This window comes from Camelus ferus, chromosome 4 (genome assembly GCF_009834535.1).
Source record: "Camelus ferus isolate YT-003-E chromosome 4, BCGSAC_Cfer_1.0, whole genome shotgun sequence".
Classification (NCBI taxonomy): Eukaryota; Metazoa; Chordata; class Mammalia; order Artiodactyla; family Camelidae; genus Camelus; species Camelus ferus.
Genome location: NC_045699.1, coordinates 54,943,386 through 54,967,314, shown reverse-complemented (window position 1 = coordinate 54,967,314; position 23,929 = coordinate 54,943,386). Strand labels below are relative to the sequence as shown.

The following is a 23,929-nucleotide window of genomic DNA, read 5'->3' as shown; positions in this document are numbered from 1 at the left end:
GATGAACAGGGTTAGAGAGAATGATCAAAATGGCACAAGCCCTCACTAGAGGAAAAGTTTTGCACAGGAACACAAAATATATGGCTTATTTGCAGCTATGTGGATGGCTGCATCCTAGAGATTATCATACTAAGTGAAGTAAGTCAGACAGAGAAAGGCAAATGTCATATGATAATCACTTATATGTGGAATCTAAAAAATGATACAAATCGATTTATTTACAAAACAGAAACAGATTCACAGACATAGAAAACAAACTTATGGTCACCAAAGGGGAAGGTGGTGGGGGAGGTATAAAATAGGAGAGTGGGATTAGTTGATACAAACTACTGTATATAAAATAGATAAACACAAGGACCTACTGTATAGCTCAGGGAACTATGTTCAACATCTTGTAATGACCTGTAATGGAAAAGAATCTGAAAAATATACATGTATATGTATGACTGAATCACTTTGCTGTACACCTGGAACTAACACAACATTATAAATCAATTATTCTTCAATTAAAAAATATATACATATAATGGCTTAAAAGCAGCAATTAACCATCATACGTGCCAGCCTTGTTGACAGGAAGTGGGGAATACTAAACAGCTTCCATTTAAGTAGAAGAGTCACTCAAGTTTGAAAAGTTGCTCAAGAAAACCAAGTTTGAAATTAGGAAAAAGGGTAGAAGAAGTATCTGCCATGAGGTTAGAGATTAAAAGGGTGTTTGGTTGTAATGAAACGGTTTTAAAGACACAGGGTAAAAATTGTAGAGAAGTTCCCTGGTGAAAGGCATCAGGGTGGGGCAAGCAAAGAGCCGTATAAAGGCAAGAAAATGCGAGAAGATGGGGAAGTAGGAGGCTTGCCCGTCGGGTAGTGGTTGATGGCAGGAATAAGGGGTGTGGAGCTAACTGTCTCAAGGTTGTGACTGGAACTTGAGCTTGTCCTGCTGCTTGAACCTCCAGGTATTCTGGAGGCTCTGTTTATTGCCTACTTGGAAGTGTACCAAGTCAGCTTGGAAATCAATGGAAATCAATGGATTCTCTTTCCTACTCACTCATCTTCACTTGCAGAGCCCCGCAGCTCTCGGCAGCCCCTCCCACGCCGTTGTTGGCGATGCAGCAATAAATGCCGTCATCGCTGTCTTCCACGCTCAGGATGGTGAGGAGCTGACCGTTCTCCCGGATGCTGTACCGTGTGTCAAAGAGCCTGTGGGTCACAGAGGAATATGGCAGGTTAGGACCTCACCTATGAACTTTTTTTGGTGATGATTAAATGATAAAACAGATGATTTGTCAGTGGAGGAAAAGCTAACAGGAAACAAGTGAGTTCTGAACGACAGAGTAACCTTATTTGGTAATTTAAAGCTAATACGACATTCTTATCTTTCCTAGTCTCCAGTAATCAAAGCACCACTGAGTCCTTCAAAAATAATTTCAAAAGGTTATACCTATTGATAAGCCCACATGTAGTATTTACTTTATTTAGGGAATTCTATCATTCTCCAAGATACATAAGTATTTCCCCATATTTACTGGGAAGTAGCAGCTGGATAACGAACATGCACACATAAAATGCAACTAGCAGAAAGGGATTAATGGGTACACACTACTATGTATAAAATAGATAAACAACAAGGACCCTATGCACAGCACAGAGAACTATATTCAATATCTTGGAATAACCTATAATAAAAAGAATCTGAAAAAGAATATATATATATAACTGAATCGCAAAGCTGTACACCAGAAACTAGCATACATTGCAAATCAATGATACTTCAATTTTTTTAAATAATGAAAAAAGAAAGGGTTAAATATTTATAGAGGTCATTAACAGTTAACTAAGTATTTGTTCATTCATTAACCAAATGTGTGTTGAGTGCCTAACAAGTGCCAGCCCCACAGTTCCAGCTCCTCGGGACACATGAGGAGGCAAAACAGGCTCAAACTCTAAAAATGCAGGTCTTCCGTATATGATCTCATTAAAGGACATGAAACGTGTTTGTTGAGAAGGGAATTAGGATAACAGAAAGAAGTCTGAGGGGAAACATCAGTGTAAAAGTAAGTTTTATGACAGAAATAGATTTATAGACGTAGAAAACAAACATAAGGTTACCAAAGGGGAAAGGGGGGATGAATTCGGAGTTTAGGACGAACAGATTCACTCTATTATATATAAAAGAGATAGACAATAAGGAACTGTATAGCACAGGGAACTATATTCAATATCTTGTACCAACCTATAATGGAAAAGAAGCTGAAAAAGATTCTATGCCTAAGGAATATATTTATGTGTGTATATATATATATAACTGAATCACACTTTGCTATACACCTGAAACTAACAGCATTGTCAATCAACTATACTTCATAAAAAAGTGGGTTTTAAGACCAAATAAAGGTTTTTATGCGAAATGTGTACATTAGGCCGAGGAATGCCCCCTCTAAAGATCCATGTGTTAATCCCCAGAAACTTACATGGCAAAAGGGATTTTGCAGATGTCAAGGATCTTAAACTAGAGTATCATGGATTATCCAGATGGGCCCCATGTAATCATGAGGGTCCTTAGAAGATGGAAGAGGAAAGCAGAGGGATCAGAGGATGAGATGTGACCATGGAGGCAGAGGGTGGAGTGTCGCAAGTGCTGGCTTTGAAAATGGAGGTAGGTGCTAAGCAATGCAGACAGCCCCTAGAAGCTAAAGAAGGCAAGAAATCATATTTTCCTCTAGTGCCCTCAGTCCAGTCAATGTCTCAATTTTAGCCCAAAGAGACTTATTTCAGACCTCTGAACTCCAAAACTCAAGATAATAAATTTGTGTTGTTTCAAGCCCCTGCGTTAGTGGTAATTGATTACAGCAGAAATAGGAGACTAATTTAATGTGAAAACAAAAAATATAAAGGAAATGGATTCTTGTCAGGTGGCTTCCATCACATACTTGATCTTAAAGAGGAATAAAGAGATGTAGTAATTTTGGTCTAATGTGACTAAGATAATATAATCACCGAGTAGTTCATTAAATCACGTTAGATAATTGAAGATAGCCATGACAATCACATGTAATTTTTGTCTTCTCTTTTGCTGTATATAAGTTTTCATGGAAAAATATGAATATTGGAATATTTTACAGATGTGTTTGTGGACTCTATGAAATATAAAGTTTTAAAGATTTATAATCTGTTGAATCATTGTTGCTTAATTAAAGTACATAAATTGCTTTTAGATTGTGAGGGACACTCAATATTTACAATCTTATATTAATTTTAGGTGTACACAGCATAGTGGTTCAGTATTTTTTGCAGATTATACTCCACTAAAAGTTTTTACAATATAATAGCTGTAATTCCCTCTGCTATACAATACATCCTTGTTGTTCATCTATTTTATACATAGTAGTTTGTATCTCTAAAATGTCTACCCCTAATTTACACTTCCCCCCTTTCCTCTCCCCTTTGGTATCCACTAGTTTGTTTTCTATATCTGTGAGTCTGTTTCTGTTTTGCATATAAACTTAGTTGTATTCTTTTATAGACTCCATATATAAGTGATATCATGCAGTATTTGTCTTTTTCTGCCTGACATTTCACTAAGCATGATATTCTCTAGGTCCATGTATGCTGCTGCAAGTGGCAGGATTTCATTTTTTATGGCTGAGTAATATTCCATTGTAAATACATATCATATATTCTTTATCCATTCATCAGTTGATGGACACTTGGATTGCTTCCATATCTTGGGTATTGTAAATAGTTTTCATGGAAAAATATGAATATTGGAATATTTTACAGATGTGTTCACTGCTATGAATTAGGGTTGCACATATCTTTTCAAATTAGTGCTTTTTCACTTTTTCTGGATATATACCCCAGGGTGGAATTGCTGGGTCATATGGTAGTTCTAACTTCAGTTTTTTGAGGAACCTCCATGCTGTTTTCCATAGAGGCTGCACCACCTTACATTCCCACCAACCGTGTACGAGGGTTTTCTTTTCTCCACATCCATCCTGTTGAAGAGAACTGGTCAAGTATTTTGTAGGATGCTCCTCTATTGGAATTTGTCTTATGGTTTTAACATGATTAAATTGGGTTTCTAGTTTTGGGGAGAAAGACCACAAAAGTAGAGTGCCATTTCATCCCATCATAACAAGGCACATACATACATTCAATATGATTTCTCACTGTTGATATTGACTTTTATCACCTGGCTGAGATGCTTGCCAGGTGTCTCCTGTGGAAGGTTATTCATTATTCCTCAAAAGGCACTCAATAGTATTTTTAAAACATAATTTCTTCCTATTTCACATATCCTTTGCCTAACAACTATTCAAACCTATAGCTCCATTTATTTCTTATTTATTTGTAACATTTTTTTGCCATACAGTCAAGGGAAGATTTAAATGTATTAAAAATAATTTTATTTGTAGTATTATAAGCCAAGTTGGAGCAAGCTTGTATTTATGATTTCCTGAAGTAGACTTAAAAGGTTGACTTTCTTTGCATGATTTGAAAAACTCTTTGGTTGTCCATTTCTTCATCTCCTTGTAATACTGGGAGATAAACATGTGAAAGGATTATAGGGCAATATTTTTCAAAGCAATTTGACATTATAGGTGTCAAACTTCCTTCCTGGACAAGTTAAAAGACAATGAGGGGGAGAACAGTCTTTGAATATTGACCTTTGAACATTAAATGCTGACTATCTAACAACTATTATAACTTAAAAGTTGGGAAGAGTATAAATAATATCTCAATATATAAGCAGCAATAAATATTTCATTATATCGTAATGTAATATAAAGCTATTTATAACTTCTATTGTGATAATGTCACAGGTGCTTTGATTACCACAGTTATTCAAGAGGTTGTTCTGTGTTATGTAGGAATATTTAATTTTATTATAAGAGACAAAGACAAAAGTAAAATGGATAAAACTCATAAAAATGTTAAGCATATAAATTACAAAGCTAATAGCTTATGAGATATTGGTAAAATGACTTGTGTTAACAGAGACTAAAGGTGAATTTTAGTACTGCTGAGAGCTGTGATTATATTTGTAACAAAGATAAATCCCAAGGCAGCCTTGCGCATTCTCGCTGATAAAAGGCAGAATACTTACTTAATGAGAATTTTATTTCTGGTCCAGGAAATTTCAGGCTGGGGATAGGATTCCACTGCGCACATGAAAGTAGCCACTTCTTCAACTAAGGCGTCCACTGTTTCAAGAGGAGTGGTGATGACAGGAGCTGAAAGGAGAGGAGAAATCAAAGAAAAGCATCCTATGATGCTGTTATTACCCCTCTGTAAGCAGTCAGAGGCCACCGCATACCTGAATGAGAATTCTGCTTCCCCATAGCAGTAATTTGCCAAGAGGAAGGAAACATTTTATGTAGAGGATTTCATTTCTACAAAATCAAGAGAGAAGGCTCTCAGGAGAGTAGGACTTAGAATTTATTATAGATGACTAGGAGCAGATCCAGATTTTGTGAAGCCCAAGTTATATGACTTAGGTGTCCTTTGAAAGAAAAAAAATACAGAAAATAATGAATACAAAATGCCTTCTGCCTCCCTAAAACCAATCAACGTGAAGTGAAGGCAAATTGGAAAGAGAAAGCAGTCTTAACAACTGTTGTTTAAAAACATTTTTTCCCCCAAATTTCATTGAAATATATGTCTATATAAACACATTGCTGGAGCCCACTGGAGGTCTTAGAAGGGGGCCCTTGCAAATGAGAGGCTTTGAAAATGAAGCTTCATCAGATTCACATCTGCATGTGAATAGGTTGAAAAAGGACAATAATAAAAAGACAAACAATGTAACTAAAAATGGGCAAAGATCTGACTCAACATGTCTCCAAAAAGTGTATACAAATGGACAACAAGCATGTAAAAAGATGCTCAACATCATTGGCCAATAAGGAAATGCAAATCAACACCAACCATGGTGTTGATTTGCATTTCCTTTAGAATCTTTTGTGCATCGTTGGTGGGAATGTAAAATGGCACAGTCACTGTGGAAAATAGGTTGGTGTTTCCTCAAATAATTAAGCATAGAATTAACATGTGTTCCAGCAAGTCCCCTTCTGGCTATGTGCCCAAAAGAATTGAAAGCAGGGACTCAAATAGATATTTGTATACCTATGTTCATTGCAGCATTACACACAGTAGCCAAAAGACAGAGCAAGCCAAGTGTCTGCCAACAGATTAACGGATAAATAAAATGTGGTATATCCATACAATGAAATATTATTTGACAATAAGAAGAAATGAAGTATCGATACATGCTACAACATGAATGAAACTTGGAAACAATAAACTAAGTGAAAGGACAGCATATTGTACAATTCCATTTATACAAATATCCAGAATAGTCAGATCTGTAGAGACAGAAAATACGTTAGCGATTGTCTAGGATCTGGGGAAAGGATGGAGGGGTTAGAAAGTGGTGTATGGCTAAGGAGTACAGGATTTCAAATAACTGTAATAGGAATGTTCTATAATCAATTATGATGATGAATGCACAACTCTGTGAATGGTACACTTTGCCCAAAGTGGCTAATATGTGAATTCTATCTCACTAAAGCTGGCAGCGGGGTGTGGGGGGGTTGTTTGGGGTTTTTTACTTGTTTGTGTGTGTGTGTGTATTACAAAAAGAAAGACAAAAGGAAGAGAGGCTATACACATGGTCCTTCTCTCCTCCCATGAAATGAGGGTCACCTGGCTTAGAAGAATTGGGGAGGAAAAAGAAGTTAAGAAGGATGAGAATGGGTTGGTGAGGGGATGCACCCCTCTTCAATTGACAAACCTGTGAATCCCACCAAAGCAGAGGGCTGAGATCCTGGTCACCTCAAGGGCTTGAAGGTGTGAGAAAGAAAGTGCCAGCACCTGTATTTGGGTGAATCTGGAAATCTACCCCATTGTGTAATCTGATTTAAAATAACTCTCACCAATATCACATTCTTATCATTATTATTATTATTTATCAGAGATAAATCATTGGGTTTCCATGTAGCAGGAACTGCGTTGACCAGAAGCAAAAAGATGTGTAAAGCACATCTCTGCCTGGTAAGAGTCCACAATCTACATAATAAGGTAGGTTAGATACATCAAGTGATCAGCTATAACAGTCAGTTATGACTGCTATCCTGGTGTAATTGTTAATTGTGCCCCCATACTCCAAAATACCCTAGTTTGGACAATAAATTATGTGGTCACTTTATCTATCTTTTTTATTTTTAATTTCTTCTTCTTTTTTTTTTGTGGGGGATAATTAGGTTTATTTATTTATTTTTATATATTACTACTATTATTTTTTAATGGAAGTACTGGGGATTGAACCCAGGACCTTGTACATGCTAAGCACATGCTCTACCACTGATCTATACCACCCCCCCCACCTATTTATTTATTTAATTGAAGTATAGACCATTTACAATGTTGTGTTAGTTTCTGGTGTACACAACATAGTGATTCGGTTATATATACACACATATATATATATACACACATATATTTTTTCTATATTCTTTTTCATTATAGATCATTATAAAATATTGATTATAGTTCCCCGTGTTATACAGTAGGACCTTATTGTTTATCTATTTTATATATCGTTAGAATCTGCAAATCCTGAACCCCCAATTTATCCTTCCCCACCTCATTCCCCTCTGGTAACCATAAGTTTGTTTTCTATGTCTGTGAGTCTCTCTCTGATTTGTAAATAAGTTCATTTGTCATTTTTTAGATTCCACCTATAAGTGATGTCACATAGTATTTTTCTTTCTCTGTCTGACTTACTTCACTTAGTATGATAATCTCTAGGTCCATCCATGTTGCTGCCAATGGCATTATTTCGTTCTTTTTTATGGCTGAGTGGTATTGCATTGTGTAAATATACCACCTCTTCTTTATCCAGTCACCTGTTGATGGACATTTAGGTTGCTTCCATGCCTTGGCTATTGTAAATAGTGCTGCGTATATGGTCATTTAAGTTAAAATGCAAGGTGCATAGGAAAGCCAAGTGAGTAGTGCGAATTATATTTTAGATGCAGAGTGGCGGGGTGACAGCCTCATGAAACAGCTAGAACAAAGTGGCACATAGGCCATAAAAGAGGCATCCACGATCTAAACGAAACTTACTTTTTCAGCAAACGCAAAGGCAAGCTCCCTGGCTGAGAGTAAGGGAAGTGGTGGTTGAGAGTGTTCCACTTAGCCCATCTCTCTTTCACTAATGCTGTTCTTTTCTTAAGGCCCAGTTTAAGCACCATCTCCTCCCAGTTTCCCAGACCGGCAAGATAGAGCCAAATACCCTTTGCTTTCACCTTGGGTCATCCTATACATGTCACTCTTGTAGCACTAGCTGCACAGATGCTGTTAGAATGATTTATTTATGTCTTTGTCCCACACTCGGTAATGAAAACCTTGAGCCTTGTGTCAGGGACCATGACTCAGACCTCTTTCTATCCAGAGGGCTAGCACATCGACTAATGTATTGTTTAAAAGAACCAAACTCTATTTCTGATGCCTTTTAAAAAGACATAATTAAAAAAAAAAAAAGGTTGAAAGGGAGTAGCTGACATAAGAGGGCAGAATTTTTAGGTAAAATGACATCTTTTGTATTTTATATCTAGGCATCAAGGTCACCCTTTTCCTAACTTTCCACTAAAATAACCGTTAAAATATACAGAATGCAGGACAGAGAAATAAAGAAATGAAAAGTATTAAAGGACAGTCGAGAGACATGAAGTATAGATGGACAGGAACCAATACACTTCTAATAGAAGTTGCAGAAAAATAAAATAGAGGGAATGGTGTAGAAGTACTATGTAAAGGGATAAATTGCTGATCAATTTCAAAATTGAAAAAAAAAAAAGCATAAATATTCAGGTTGAAAGTTCCCACCAAGCGTCAAGCCAGATAAAGAAAAATACATCCATCCTTAGATACACTGGGTTAAACTATAGAAAATTAAAGACAAAGGAAAATCTTAAACCCTCCTAGAAAGAAAAGATCAATTACCTTAGGAAGAACGGCAATTGGGCTGACCTGAGATTACTCAGCACAACTGATACCATCTGGACCAGTATCTTTAAAGGGCTGAGAGAAAAATAACTCTAAGCCTGGAATTCTATAGACAACTTAGATAATCATTTTAAAATGAAGACAAAAATAAAGACACAGACAAATGTTAGGAGTCAGACCTTTTCTGGAACAGTTACTGCAAGTATGTAAACTCAGTAAGAAATAGCTTGTGCCCAGAAGAAAGGGTGGAAGGACAAGAAACTATGTAAGCTTAGATGACGGTAAAATACTATTGCAGTTCTAGACACTGTGCAATTTGTTTTTAGAAAACCCTTTAATTTTTGTGTTTAAGAAAGAATGGAACTAAAATTCTAGACAATTACAAGGTGAAAACTCATGAAGAAGGATTATTAAAACATTCTTCTAAGATCTTTACTGTGAATAGGAAGATGGCAGAAATACTGAATAACTACAAACATGGGGAGAAAAATATATGGTTAGAGGCATAGGTAAAAATTTCATTAATGGTTACCACTAAAACAACAGATCAAAAACCAAAGCTTCCAAAACAGCAGGAGGGAAAAAAGGAACTAGAACTGTATCAATTTTTTTTTTTAATGAAGAAGCAGTAGAAAAGGAGGATAAATAAGCCAAGATAAGATCTGGTTAACCAGAGACATAATGTGGAAGATACATGCCCAGATGTATCAGAAATCCTAGTAAATGCCAATGGTATAAACTGATCTGTGAAAATATAAACACTATCGCACAGGATTGAAAAACACAAAAGACATAAATAAAACAGAAATGTTGGAAATAAAGAGAAGGAAAAATATCTACAAAGCAAACATCACTCAAAACAAAGTGATAAAGCAATACAGTATAATATAAGAAAAAAATAGAATAGAAGGTGATAAATAAGCATTTAAAGAAAGAGGAGAAATACCAAACAATATTTTGGAACTAAAAATACCAAGATATTATTATCATGTATCCCTTGTTGTAAGCATTATGTATAATTTTGTATTTTTGTTTTGCTGCATCTTACAGCAAAGTATTATATAATACAAAACATGTATTTATTATCTTTGTAATAAAAAATTATAATACATAAATCAGAATGCACAGAAATGTTAATTTCCCAATGCAATGAAAGCAAACTTGTAATCGATGACAAAGTTTGTGAAAGTCGGTCTCTTAAAAAAATTACATATTTCTAAACAGCTAATGAATGAAATAAGCAATCAATTGCATTATCACACAGATGTGAAGAGATTAAAAACAAAAAATATTATAGTAAGATCGTGGGATGCGGGTAAGGACGGGCCCAAAGGTTAATTGATAGTATTGAATGCTTTCATAGTTTAAAAAGAAAGACTGTTGAGTGGGGGAGGGTGTAGCTCAAGTAGTAGAGCACATGCTTAGCATGCGCGAGGTCCTGGGTTCAATCCCCAGTACCTCTTCCAAAAAATAAATAAATAAACCCAACTACCACCCCCTCATAAAAGCAAACAAACAAAAAGCCAACAACAACAACAAAAGGAAAGAAAGAAAGAAAGACTATTGACAATGAGACCGGGAGAGACTCTAGCACAGGGCTTGAATTCCAGTCGCTGCTCCATCGCTTCCCAGCTCCACTGTGTTACGTAACTAGTGCCTTGGCATGTTCAGCTGTAGATGGAGATAACAATAAAACCACCAATAGGCTTGTCGTGAGGATTAACAAAATGAATTTACGGAATGCATTTAACACTGCCCTTGGCTCTTCCGTGTTATTTGAATCTATAATTTAGAGACAGAAACCTGAACTGTTCGGTTATTCTCCTAGTTTCCATTAATACTTACTTCCGGGAATCCACCCCAAGAAATTCATCTCCAAGTGCAAAGGCATATGGATGACTTTCACTACACAAGACAGATGAATTTGTACTAAATTGTACTGATCGTACAAAAGTGGAAGAAGGAGTTAGGCACACAGTGTTGTCTTTTAACTGTGGTCTGCTGGAGCTGGCGTGGACTGGCTTGGACTGGCTTGCAAGAACCAATGTTAATTTTTCAGAAATTTGGTAAAGACAATCAAATAGAGCCATTATGAAGAACTGAATTATATAAATTTATAATGAAAATAAATTACGCTGAAAGCAAAGTAACAATACTCAGTATTTATCACTTCCTAAGTATTTTACTATTATCTGTGTCCGTGGGGTTATTTACATCTAAGTCTGTGTGATAGAAATTGTATTTACAAGCGTGCTACCGTACACCTCTTCCCAGCTCAGTGTTTGTTGGTACCCTGAAATCGGCTGTGGTTGGAGCATTTACCCTACAGAAGTCAACAAATGCAACATATCAGGGCCTTTTTTTTTTTTCTCAGAGAGGCAGATGTTAAACATATATCAACAACTGTTATCTAAACAGGATACTGTTTACGCAGCCACTGCAAATGCTATTTTGAAGAGTATCGATAATTCCGAATATGCTCAGGTAAGTAAAAATGGCAGGCAGCAGAATTGTATGGACAATTTTATTATGAAACCTCTTTTAGGATATGCAGAAAAAAAATGGGAGAAAATTTATCAACACATTAACAGTCCTGGAAGTGTGGGTGACTTTCTCTTTTAAATTTTTATATATTTTTGTGTTTTCAAAATCATTCTTAATGACTGTGTACTATTTTTACAAAAAAGAAAACCAAAATGTATTCATTAGTTTCTTGTCATTTAATATACAGATGCAGAAGTGACAGAGGTAACAGTCTTACTATTATCTTTCCAATGAGGTGGCACGAACTCTGTTGAGATCAGTTATGATCAGAGAGGTAAATTTTAGAATGTCTTGACAAACTTAGGTGTGGAGAAATACATGATGTGTTACTAAGAACTTTATTAACACCTTCCCTTAATGCTCAGTGGCACAACAGCCTTATGTGAGGTTTGATTCTGTTTTTAATAATCTTAGCATCTGAAGTTGATTAAGAACCTGCTATTGGCCATGAATTATATGCTTCATTCATGATTTCATTGATCACAAAAAACGTAAAGGCAGATACTATTACTACTCTCATTTGCAGATGAGAAATGAAGGCAAAGAAGAGTTAAATAACTTGTCTAAACAAAACAAGAGCAGGAAATGATAGAATTGAACTTCAAGGTTAAGGTTGTTTAAAGTTTCTGTCTTTTAACTCTAAGCTATACCAGATCTTCAGTGTAGTTGGAATTACAAGCAGGGGGAAAAAAAAAGATTTACATCAGTATGAATTTCATTAGGCAGAATATGGCTGCTTAAGTCCATTCTGCCCATATTCCAAAATCATCCAAACAAATCCGCTTTCAAATTTTTACTGACACAATCACACAGTGGTAGTTAATGATATTTGTTGACTCAGCAGACTGTCTCCTGTTTGCTTTCATTCTATCCGGCTTTCATCTCAGCCAGGGCCTGTTTAATCTAGGACACTATTTCTTCCCTCAATCCAAAGACCACATGAGCAATAAATACATGAAAATGAACACAATGCTCTTTTGGACCCAAAGAATAACTGAACTTGAATACTCGCTGCTTGATGAGAAGGATATGATGTTACGCTTCTATGGGTCCCCGCACACGGCCTTTGATACACCAACTTCTGATCAAATAGCTGCTGAGTGACATGACCAAATGACTGAATAAACAGAGAAATCAGGTGTATATGCTCCTTTCTGTTTTAGTAAAATCAGTGCTCAGACTTGGAACATATTCATGGTTTTCTAACATCATGAATACAGGAATTTTTTTCACTGTGAGAAAACACTTTGGTGTTGGAAATATTTCAAATCCCCCAAAGAAAGACGATATTCAGTATTGCTCATCCTTTGGCATATCTTAGAAACTGACAGATTTATTCTGCTGGTGATGTAATCAAATATGTTATTTTTTTTGAATTACTTCTTTGAAACCTGTAAAGTTCATTGGTAATCTCAATCATCACTTATTAATGCTAGCATTAATTCTTTGTCACAGAACACACGCTTGGTCCTCGCCTTCAAGAATGACACAGGACATTGACATGGAGTTCTGGGTCAGCTTGTTAGAATTTCTGAAATGAAATTTCCTTTGAAATTGGAAATTCTTTTCCTCCTAGAGGCATTCCTTTGAGGTGAGGACATGATTTCACAGGGACTCATCTAAAATGTCCATGTCCTCCAGGAGCGATCATGCCACCAGTCATTGGCAATCCTTAGCACAATATATAACACGATATGTTGAGCACTGGTGGGTACTTCTTTATTTTATGAGGAAACTGAGGCTTAAGGTGACTACACTCTTTCCCTAAAGACACACAGAAGGACACTGGAGACTAGGAAAAGGAACTTGATCTTAACATTCTCTTCCAGGCCTTAAATATCTCCGTTTCACTTTCTTCATTATTTAACCTGGACCACGTTGCATGTTGCCATGTAATCGCAGCTCCCTTATTCTCTCGTCCTTTAGCTGCACTGACCCTGGAAAACACCAGTCTTGAACTAATCCAACCAGCTGTCCTCACTGCTCCAACGTTCATAGGTTCTTGTTGGATAAAGTGAAACAACAGTGTAGATCGGGGCCAGTCTAGGGGTGCAGCCCCCAGCCCCAGCAGGTCCTCCTTCCACATTCTTCGGTGTACTTCTCTCATCTTCCTGAATGGGGCCTCTTCCTTCAGGACCTCTGCTCACCTCTCCTTTGTCACTTCCCCCCAGTGATCTCAAGCCCTGCTTCACTGAGAAGTTGCCCACTTCACTTTTGGAAATACAGTAGCAATCTTGATATTTCTGCTTTTTCAGGTCAATAAAATTCAAAGCAACCGTGTTTCCCCCAACATGCAATGAGCTACTCTTTCAATGTACGTCAGTATAGAACATTCATCCAGGACTTGGTGTCCTGGATTTCAATGACAGCTGTGCCCGCTCTGACTTAGTCATATGTCGAATCTGTGAATCCTGTCCCTGTATACATACGATTTAGAAGAAGTTACTAAAATGTACCTACAGAGAAATCACTTAGACTCAAGAAATTCTAGGTATGGTAGTAAGTGGGGTAATTTTAAAAGTGGAGTTTAGACAGGACTTCTTTGTGCGTATTAAACAAATTCAGTGCTGCTTACATGTATTCCTATACTCCTACAGAAAATCCCACCAGACACTCAATACTCCCTGATAAAGCATTAAACGTTATTGAAGGATGTCGTGAAGGTGTTCTTCATACATCACAGTTTATAAGATTCTCCCACTTGTGGTGTGATACGGAGCTGTCATGGTTGAAAGCATCACTAGTTGCAATGATTCAGAAAGATGGTGATTTTTCCCTTTGTCTTTGAACACTAGGGATCTCAGACTAAAACTGTAACAATAAACTATTAATTCTACAAAGTCAGTTATTAATTTTATTGAGGAAATGGTATGCCAACAGTCAGCAAAGAATCCATAGAATGCTCTCGCGCTATTTTAAATCCGTCAGTTTATGTTGTGACACATCATTGTGCAGGTGCCTTGATTTATTCGTGACAAAGGACTTAGGGAAAAGGTATGGCATCTAAATATATCTTTTTATCATTGCCTTCTGCCAAGAATAGAGAAGACATCTATGAGATATTTTGTGTAGAAAAGATTTTATTACTCTCAGTAGTATTAAAATAATCGCATATTATGTTTTTGTCTCAGTATGTTCCATGCACGTCAACATTTAAAATTTTAAGGATCGTGTTTTCATGATAACGTTTATTCTCAGAAATGGTTAAGTGCAGTTCTTGCATGTTTGCTCCTCTAGGCTTGGTGTGTTGGCTAACGTGGATGTTAAACCCACATCAGTTTAGATTTTACAGTAATATGCAAATGGAGGCCAGGCTAAAATGTTGTTTTCATTTTTTTGATTCTACAGTCTAATCATAGCAATAAATAAAGCATAAACAAATAAACAAATTTGGGTTAACAATCTGGCTATTTTATTTAGAAGCCAGGATTTTGGCTTTGTTACGTTTATGCTACCATATTTTGTTGAAGTTTTAAAAACGTACATAGTGTGCTTTGCCTGTAAAGTTTGGAAACTGAAAATTATGTCTTTCTAGAATATAAATTAGGAGTTGTTCACACAGAAAGGGTTTTTCTTTTTTTTTTTTTATGCATAAGATTCTAATTTGAACCAGAAAATCAATTGTCCTGCTCCTTATAAGACTGGATTTTAGTAAATTTTAGCATTTAGCCATGTCATTTTTATGTAACTTCATGGTTTAGAATAGCACAAATAGATTTGTAACAATCCATAAGTGCAAACATCCAGGTGCCGCCTTCCCGGACATCCGTTGTATGATCAGGAAGTATTAAAATAATCTGAAGCCAATGTTAAGTCTTTCTGGCTATTATTAGCTGTTTGAAAAGATCTATACTCTCTTTTATCTGGAGATACCTTAAAGTATTAGCTGGCAATTAAGCATTTAGTTTACGTTTGAAGATACCATTCTGCTCACGTAAAATAGAAAAAGAAAACGACAAAACATGTCTATGAAATCAGACTGTCTGAGAAGAAAGCTGTGTGTTGTTAGCATCTGAATTTTGACCTTGTGGTTCCAGAAATTCTAGTGAACCACAAAATCTAAGCTATGTTTCCTATCTACATACAATAAAGTACCTTCACTATTCTCCACAATACAAACATGTGCAGTTCTTTGGTAAAGTAAGATGAAGGGAAAATAATTAATCTGAGTGTGTCATAAAACACAAAACTCTTTTTACTCTAGTGTAATACATTGAACTTGAAAACACTTGGATATCATGCAATCTGCTCTCTCAAGTCCTTTTTAAAAAGATTGCAATGAAGCCCTCTGTCACGTCACAAATCACCCATTTTCCTCTCTTTCTTCCAGATTTGAGATACACTAGCCTCAGTTTCATAATACACTGGCCAGAAACCGTGGACATTCTCCCTCCTGCAACAGGTGCTTGTCAGTTTCTTAAGTTGCTTTCCTTTCCCCCGAGGTGGTGTTATTTCCGGTACATTCCAAAGCCTCTGAAAAAAAACCTTTCACAGTCTCTTGCCAAGCCAAACCATGACTCCAGCCTCAAAGTTATTGAGAACCCATTGTTCTTTAGGCTCTTCTTTTAGAGGCAACTTGTGTGTGTGTTTCTCTGATTCCGATTTGGGGGCAATGAAAACATTGATTAAGAATTTTGCCAAGCTGAAACTGAACACAGAAATGATTTTTATTTAGAAGCAAACACACTGGATGTCTGGGAGTGGGGCTGATTATATTCCTGGCAAACGATGCGAAAAGGTTTTCATCATCCATTCAGACCACCCTGAAGTTTGACATACACATAAACAAACCGACCTCGATAAGTTGCAGTCTACCTGCTAATGTTTCCCCTACAAGTGAGGGTTCTGCATGCGCCATACGGGTAGACTTCTTATTGCAGAACTTAAGCAGGGTTAGGGCTATCCCCAGAAAGGAGACCATCAATCAATTGCTTATTTATATAGTTTTCTCCCTCTCCAGACACCGCATCCCTACTTCAGCAAGTAAAACCCGAGCCCGCTGTAATATGAATCGGGCACCATCAGAGCACACACATGCACTTCAGGACTGTGACAGGGCGACAAGAAACAAGATTGCTCAAACCAACCTTTTGGAAGTTTCTCAGTCCCGCTGAAGGCAACCAAAGTAAGAATATGTACCAGTGGAATGTTGACAAACTCTCTCATGATTAATCCAGGCTCAGGCAGCAGAAAGTTCTCTCCGGACAACGCAAAGAAAATGCCCCCACGGTTTACATTTTAAAGCATAGTTGGTTACAAAAGGGTCGTCTGCTAATGACTGTTTGTGTCAGCAGCTCCACAGGCTCTAAGTATAAGCAGGAATTCTCAGACTTGGCTGTAATGATGGACACGGCCAGCTGGTGAGTATCCTCTTAGGCCAGTAATGCAAGTGTAGGGCTGGAGGAACAAGGGGAAGAAAATCCCTGTAGAATCCTTTTAAGACAGAGGCAGAAGGACAATACCAGATGCCTTTTGCAACCATCCCTGTGTTCCCCGAGGGGCAGTTCTCCCGATCTTCAACTCAGCTCACCGCCTCTCCTGCGCACTCACAACGGAACCCTGCGTCTATCTACTCGTGTCTCCTCCCCATGTCTCTCTCTCCACCGCCCACATCCAACCCATTACCAGTGCCTACAGACTGTACCAAGGAATCAGCATTCCTTGATTTCTTCCCCTCCTTTGATTCCAACCAGGATCGCCCTATCCCAACCGCGCTTTCAGACATTCATCTTCTGGGAATGATGGTGGTAACCCCCTGTCTGTTCTCTCTGCCTTGTGTCTTCTAGTCCTCAATTCCCTTTTCAGATAGCCTGTCCTGCTCGAAAGGCTTCAGGGCTCCTCATCACATCAAAACTTATTCAAACCTCTCTAACATGACATAGGGAGCCTTGCTGGACTCCGTCCACCTGTCTGGTCCCATCTGTTACAACCCATGCCTCTATTTTCATACTTAGCAACCTGCTGACGGTCCCTATATACAGCTTTCCTGCCTCCATGAATTGTTCATACTGTTCCCCGCCTTGGCATGCTTTCCCCTCCTCTCCACCCAGTTAACACTATCTCAGCTCCATCGTCGCCTTCTCCTGGGAGTCATTCCCAGCCCCCAAATCCCACATCTTCCCAAAGTTGCGTGAGGTTTGCCTCCTCTGGGCTTCTCTGATTTATTGTGCACATCTCTATCCCTGCACTCATCATATTGTTATAAGATTTTTTCCCCCTCTGTGTTGGTGTTTCCCTCATTCTTTGGTCTCATGAGTTCACTGAGTTGGCTGATGGGGCTGTTGATTGCAACGGATTCTCCCAAAGACACCCCTCCGTGGCTTCCAAAATGGTCTCCTATGTGAAATGCCTTTTCCTTACTGAGCAATATGTCTTGGAGACTTTTCCATGTTCATGTATACAGCACCATCTCATTATTTCTACTGGCTACATAGATTTCTAAATCATGGATGTATGAAGGCGTACTGATAATGAGAATTTTTCATATATTTGGTATCCATTTTCCTTTTTTGTGGCTTTTGTCTGTTTTCCTTTTAGGTCATTTTTTCTTTTTCTTATTAATGTATAGGAGTTTCAAAAGATAGTCTGCATGTAAATAATTTATATCATGTGTCCAGTATTTATTTTGCAACAATTTGCTGTGCAAAGCACCTCTACTACTTAAGATATGGTGCTTGCTTCAGGAATGGGCTTGGGGCTCAAGCTGGTTCAGGGCTCAAGGTCTCCCTGGTATTGCACTGGACCAAACACAAAATAAGCTCCTCCTCCTTAGATCACCACCTATGAGAACCAGGTAAGCCAAGGCTGTTGCAGGCTTCATGCTTCATTAACAAGAAACAGTGTGCAAAGCCAGATCCATCCACTGGATTTCCTTATTTTTGAAATTAATAAATTTCTTTTTTTTTTTTTTTTTGGCTTGGCTAATATGAGGTTGATTCCTTAAATTGCAATCAAAATAATGCTGATGTAATTTTATAGAAGAGGTATAAAAATGGTGAGGCTTCTGCTCTGAGAATATCCTGTGAATGCCACATATTTCATGGGAAACTTTGACATTAGCAGGATGAACACGTTTTTATGTGAAATTTAGGAATCAGCTGGATGAACAGAGTGGCTGTTATTCCCATAAGTAGCACTAGGCTTTTGGAGATTTGGGTGACTATAAATTTGTGAGCTCAAGTTCAGCTCAGGATCAGGACCAGCCATTAATTAAGGGAAGTCCAAGGTAAGGCACTCAGGGGGCCTCTTTATTCAAATGTCCAGGAGGAGGATGTGGGAGTGAGCATTCTACACCACCTTTCCTCAGAAATGTAGAACAAGTGCAGATGGTGGCTGTTTTGAATCCAACAGGAATTGCACCCTCTAGACCAGTGACCCCAGGACATTAGCCCCTACTTCAAATTCCACCACAACCTGAGCCTGAAGGTGAAAACAGTACTGTGCAAAGCTAAAGGGAGACAAAACTCTGTTGAGGGAAAAATCAAGCCAGAATCCGTAAGAGAGCGCTGATTAAAAATGAATCAATTGTTGGCTAAGAAAAGCCATTGAAGAGTGTGACTCAGGCATGAACGCTGCAGCAGATCTCAAAGTGTAGCAGCTGGAGGCTGTCAGCCAATTATGCTCCCCACAGCAGTTTCCTGGAACCCGGATACAAAATGGCTTTCCATCCTACAAGACAAGCAAACCTATTCCTTGTAATTGTAGGCTCACTCAGCCTCTGAGAGTGGACATGGGATGCTGGCCAGTTATTTGGCTTCTTTCCGGGCATGTGGAGAGTCCATGGGGCTGATGGCCAGTCTTCACTTTAGTGAAATGCTTAGCCACCAATTAAGCTTGTCTTGGCACCTCTGGTATCTCTGCTTCTTCATCTCAAGAGCTGGCCAAGAGAGCAAGTAGCACCATTCAGAGCCACATCTTGAACTAGACACTGGAATTCAACAATACAGCAGCTGATGAGACCAGCCCCATTCCTGCTCGAGTCAGCACATCACCAAGCTGGTGCTTCTGGTCTGCCCATGCACTCGTGCATCTGGGGAAGCTTGGCAAGGAGCCCCTTCTAATTATCACAGAGGGCAATGACCTAGTTGTCTGCCTCACTGGTCAGCAGACAGTGGGTCAGAAATGCCACGTGGATTGCCCTTTCCAGAAAAGTCCTGGGAAGTCAAAGAGATATTCCAGAGTTCTACTTTTAAAAATGGATTTTATGTCAGATTAAATATTGGGGTAGCGATTCGAGATGCATCAATATTTTGGGAACCTAAACTTTATAAAATTGGGAGGGAGTCTTAAAATGTTTGTTCAATGAATGAATGAATCATATTGACTACCTACTACATGCTGGACACTCAGCAAGACATAATGGAGCAAGAAACAATAGCTGGTGATAGAGTAAATATCATACAATTCCGTTGATAATTAACTAAAATATAATCTGGGGAGACACACTGTGCTGTGAAATTATGTAAGAATTGAACCTAGCCTAGTCTGAGGGCTCGAGAAGTGCTTCTCTGGGAAGGTACTGGTGAGGACAAACCCTGCAGGATGAGTAAAAGTCAGACAGCCAAACTCGGGCAGTCTGGGAATGGACCATAGCAGGAAGTGGGAGAAGAATGTGGACATGACCCAGAATGTGAAGGAACATAGTGATGCAATGGGAATAAAAGAAAGACAGTGTGTTTGGAGTAAAGAAACTGAGGGTAAAACCTACAGAGACAGGTGAGGGAGGTCATTCAGGATCTTGTGTGTTTCTGTAAGAACTTTATTCTAAGAGCAGGAAAACAAATCATGGGAAGGTAGATGGGAATTAAGCCTATAAAAGTAAATCAGCTGTGCTAAGGGTAGGAGAGGAAGCCTTAGCACTGAGCCATGAAACATCCCAACCTTTAAAAGTCAGTAAAAGATAAAGAACTAGAGAAAGAGATTGACAAGGAGCCGCTATTGAGATAGAAAAAATTCATCGAGTGTCATGAAAGTGAAGAGAAGGGAAGAGAGCATTTCCAGAAGGAGAACATACTTTCCAGGAGTGTGTTGAATGGTACGGAGAGGTCAAGTAAGAAGGAACTGAAAGCTTTCCATTGAATTAACAGTATAGCAGTAATCTGTGACCTTGATAGCAGTCTCAAGGGAGAGTGGGGAATGAGGTGAGAAATCAGAGTGGTATGTAGAGACTGAAGAGTGAATAAGAGGTATGAAAATGGAGACAGTGTGTGAACATGTTTCTCTCAAGAAGGATGACATCGAAAGGATAGAGAAAGTTAAGCAGCAGCTAGAGGGAGAGGTTGGATGAAGACACAATTGATTTCTTTTTCACTTATTTTGAAGATATGCTGTGAAGGATCCTCTACAGAGAAAGAAGTTAAAGCCATGGGAAAGAAAAGAGATAACAGACAGTTTACGGTCTCAAGGGAGGCAGGAGGCATTAGAGCCCGAGGATAGGTTCTTGTCATGGAGGATGATGAGGAAGGGATAAGCAGGGAAATTTGTAGGCAGGAGTGGCGAAGAGTCTACTGAGCCATCATCTGATGACTTCTATCATCTCTATATAATAGAGGATGAGGTCGAAGAAGATTTAAAGCAGTTATTCTGGAGAAGAAGAGAGCATATGGTTGAGGCTGTTCCCTATAAAGTTATGCTGATTCTCATATACCCTGGTGTAATTTTTTTTCTCTAGCTCTTCTCAGGTGACAGATGTTGAAGGGTTAGGTTTTTTTTGGGGATGAGGGGAGGAAAAGAGTACTTGTTAGTGATATAGTAACCCAAGAAAACCGCATTCCAGAAGAGAAAATGAAATGTGATGGTCGGAAGCAAAGTGGATGATGTACTGAGAACAGAGATAGTCAATCAACAGATGATGATATTGGCAGGACAGGGAAGGCAGGAAAGTGGATAATGGGGCCAAGCACTGTAAAGGGAGGGATTAAGTGATGTGGGTAGGTTTAAACCAGTTTAGGAGTTCACCTTGGGAAATGTAGCTCATGACCTGGGGCCATTTTGCTTCTGTCTAGTTAAGCTCATTTCTCAGAGTGGAGACCAGCTCTGAAGCCATTGCTAGTCCCATGAGGGACAATGAGGTTGTAATAGTACAGATGGAGAGGAATGGATAGATTTAAGACAGTTACAGAAAGGTGAATCAGAAGAATTGGATCATAAAGTCTAGGTGAATACCAGATTTCCAACTTGAAAAATTGAGTGAATGTAGAAAATGGAGTACTTTATTATATGCTAGCAGGAATTTCCAAAAGGAAAAGTTGTCTACTGAAATGGTCAATGTGCATCGTGTATGTCTTGGGCTGCTGTCTTGGTCCCCAGACAAAGTAGATGGCCCCCTCAGTAGAATAAAGGGAGGTATACAAAAGTGTAAGGTGTCAGTCAGGAAACCACAAGTATTAACACAGAAACCGAACCACTAACAGTCGCTCTTTGCCATCTCTAGGCCTGAGGGCTTAAGGAGCAGGAAATAGTTACTGGGACCTAGAGGCAGAGATGAGTGTGTTGAGAGAAAGCTTCCTAATAGGAGCTAAGACCTTTGGTTGAGGGATTCGACCAGCTCACGAGGTTGCCTTTGATTTCTGGCAGATTCTCACCATTGGCCAAACCCAACAGGAAACTAGAGGGCAGGAAAGGCCCATTGATAGAGTTCAAAGAAGTCAGTTTGCACAGGCACAGAGCAGGAGGGAAGCAGATCTGGACGACAAACGCAAGGACACCCGGGTGGGCCTCTTTAGGAGTTTCAGCTTTTTCTCGCACACAAATGAGGTAACAGGTGCGAGAGGCGTGCTAATGTTCCCATTTGCTGCAACAATTTCTCTTCGAATCATTCAATCATTATGTCGCACTTTCATCCACCTCTCTACTCCTTCCCAAAGACTGATTACACTGCTTCTATCTCAACCACTCTTTGCCCCTTTGAAATACATCTCTGATACTCCGAAGTCTTACAGGGGCTTTTCCAGACTACAGGTCTACTTCTCTGGCTCCTCTAGACTATGAAACAAAAGTATTCTCTGATACCTCTAAATTTGTTGGTCATATGTCTGAATTCAGCACTTCTTCCTGGCTCATCTAACCCCTTTGGCAGCATCAAGAGATCAGTCTGAAAAATCTACGAAAAATTCTAATATGGCGATAGTTCAAAAACCCTAATGTTCCTACATCTGGCTTAAATAGTGCTGAGGGAAGAAGTCCTTCACCCTGACTACTGGGAATGCTGATTTCATCAGTTACCTGCTAGAGAAAACGTTACTCCTCAGGTTTTATCTCCCTTGCCTCTATTTTCTGCCACAGGCTTTTCAGCCCCTTAATGCTGCTGCCAGTGGGATTTTCAAGTAATTTAAAAAATTAATCCCTACATATCTATTAGAATGGCCAAAATGTTGATCACTGATGACATCTAATGCTGGGGAAGATATAGAGCAACAGGAACTCCATCCATTGCCAATGGGAATGCAAACTGGTACAGCCATTTTGGAAGATAGTTTGTGGTTTCTTACAGAACTAAACATACTCTTAATTATATGATCCAGCAATTGCAATCCTTGGTATTCACCCAAAGGAGCTGAAAGCTTATGACCACACAAAAAGTTACACGCAGATGTTTATAGCAGCTCTATTTATAATTGTCAAAACTTCAAAGCAATGAAGCTGTCCTTCAGTTGGTGAATGGATAAATAAACTGTAGTACATCCAGACAGCAGAATATTATTCAATGCTAAAAAAGAAAGGAGCTATCAGGCCATAAAAAGACATGGAGGAAACTTAAATGAATGATACTAAGGGAAAGAAGCCAATCTGTAAAGGCTACATAATGAATGATTCCAACGATACGATGTTCTAGAAAAGGCACAACTGTGGAGATAGTAACACGATCAGTGGTTCCCAGGGGTGGGGGGAAAGATTTGTTGTAAATCTAAAGCTGCTCTAAAAAAATAAAATCTTAAAAAAAAAAAGAATTTTCCTACAGTATAGCACAGGGAACTATATTCAATATCTTGTAATAGCCTGTAGTGAAAAAGAATGTGAAAAAGAATATGTATATATATAAAATATATATATGACTGGATCACTACACTGTACACCAGAAACTAACACAACATTGGAAATCAACTATACTTCAATTAAATAAATAAAAAATAAAAGAATTTTTTAAAAAAGAATTGATGTTAAGAATCAAGTACAGTGATACTATTCAATTTATGTTTTGATTAAAGTTTTATTATATATATATTAAAAATTTATAAGGGGGAGGGTATAGCTCAGTGGTAGAGTGCACACCTAGCATGCATGAGGTCCTAGATTCAATCCCCGGTTCCTCCATTAAAAAATAAATAAACCTAATTACGCCGCCCCCCCAAAAAACCCCAAACAAACAAACAAACAAGAA

The 23,929-nt window shown here is 38.3% G+C and overlaps 1 protein-coding gene across 5 annotated transcripts in view; it reads right to left on the bottom strand.

Moving 5' to 3' along the window:
• MUSK (muscle associated receptor tyrosine kinase) overlaps positions 1-17,200 on the bottom strand; it is an 89,750-nt gene extending 72,550 nt beyond the window's left edge. Inside the window, exons 1-3 of one of the 5 annotated variants that reach the window (XM_032478159.1) lie at positions 16,638-17,200; positions 5,105-5,231; positions 1,046-1,197 (exon numbers count right to left, since the gene is read on the bottom strand). In XM_032478159.1, coding sequence (XP_032334050.1) covers positions 1,046-1,197; positions 5,105-5,231; positions 16,638-16,716 — 358 coding nt within the window. In that variant the 5' untranslated portion in view covers positions 16,717-17,200. Of the gene's footprint in view, positions 1-1,045; positions 1,198-5,104; positions 5,232-5,314; positions 5,394-16,637 lie in introns of those variants that run through there. The other 4 variants (XM_032478162.1, XM_032478160.1, XM_032478163.1 and 1 more) reach the window with 4 other exon arrangements.
• Positions 17,201-23,929: the final 6,729 nt, after the last annotated feature.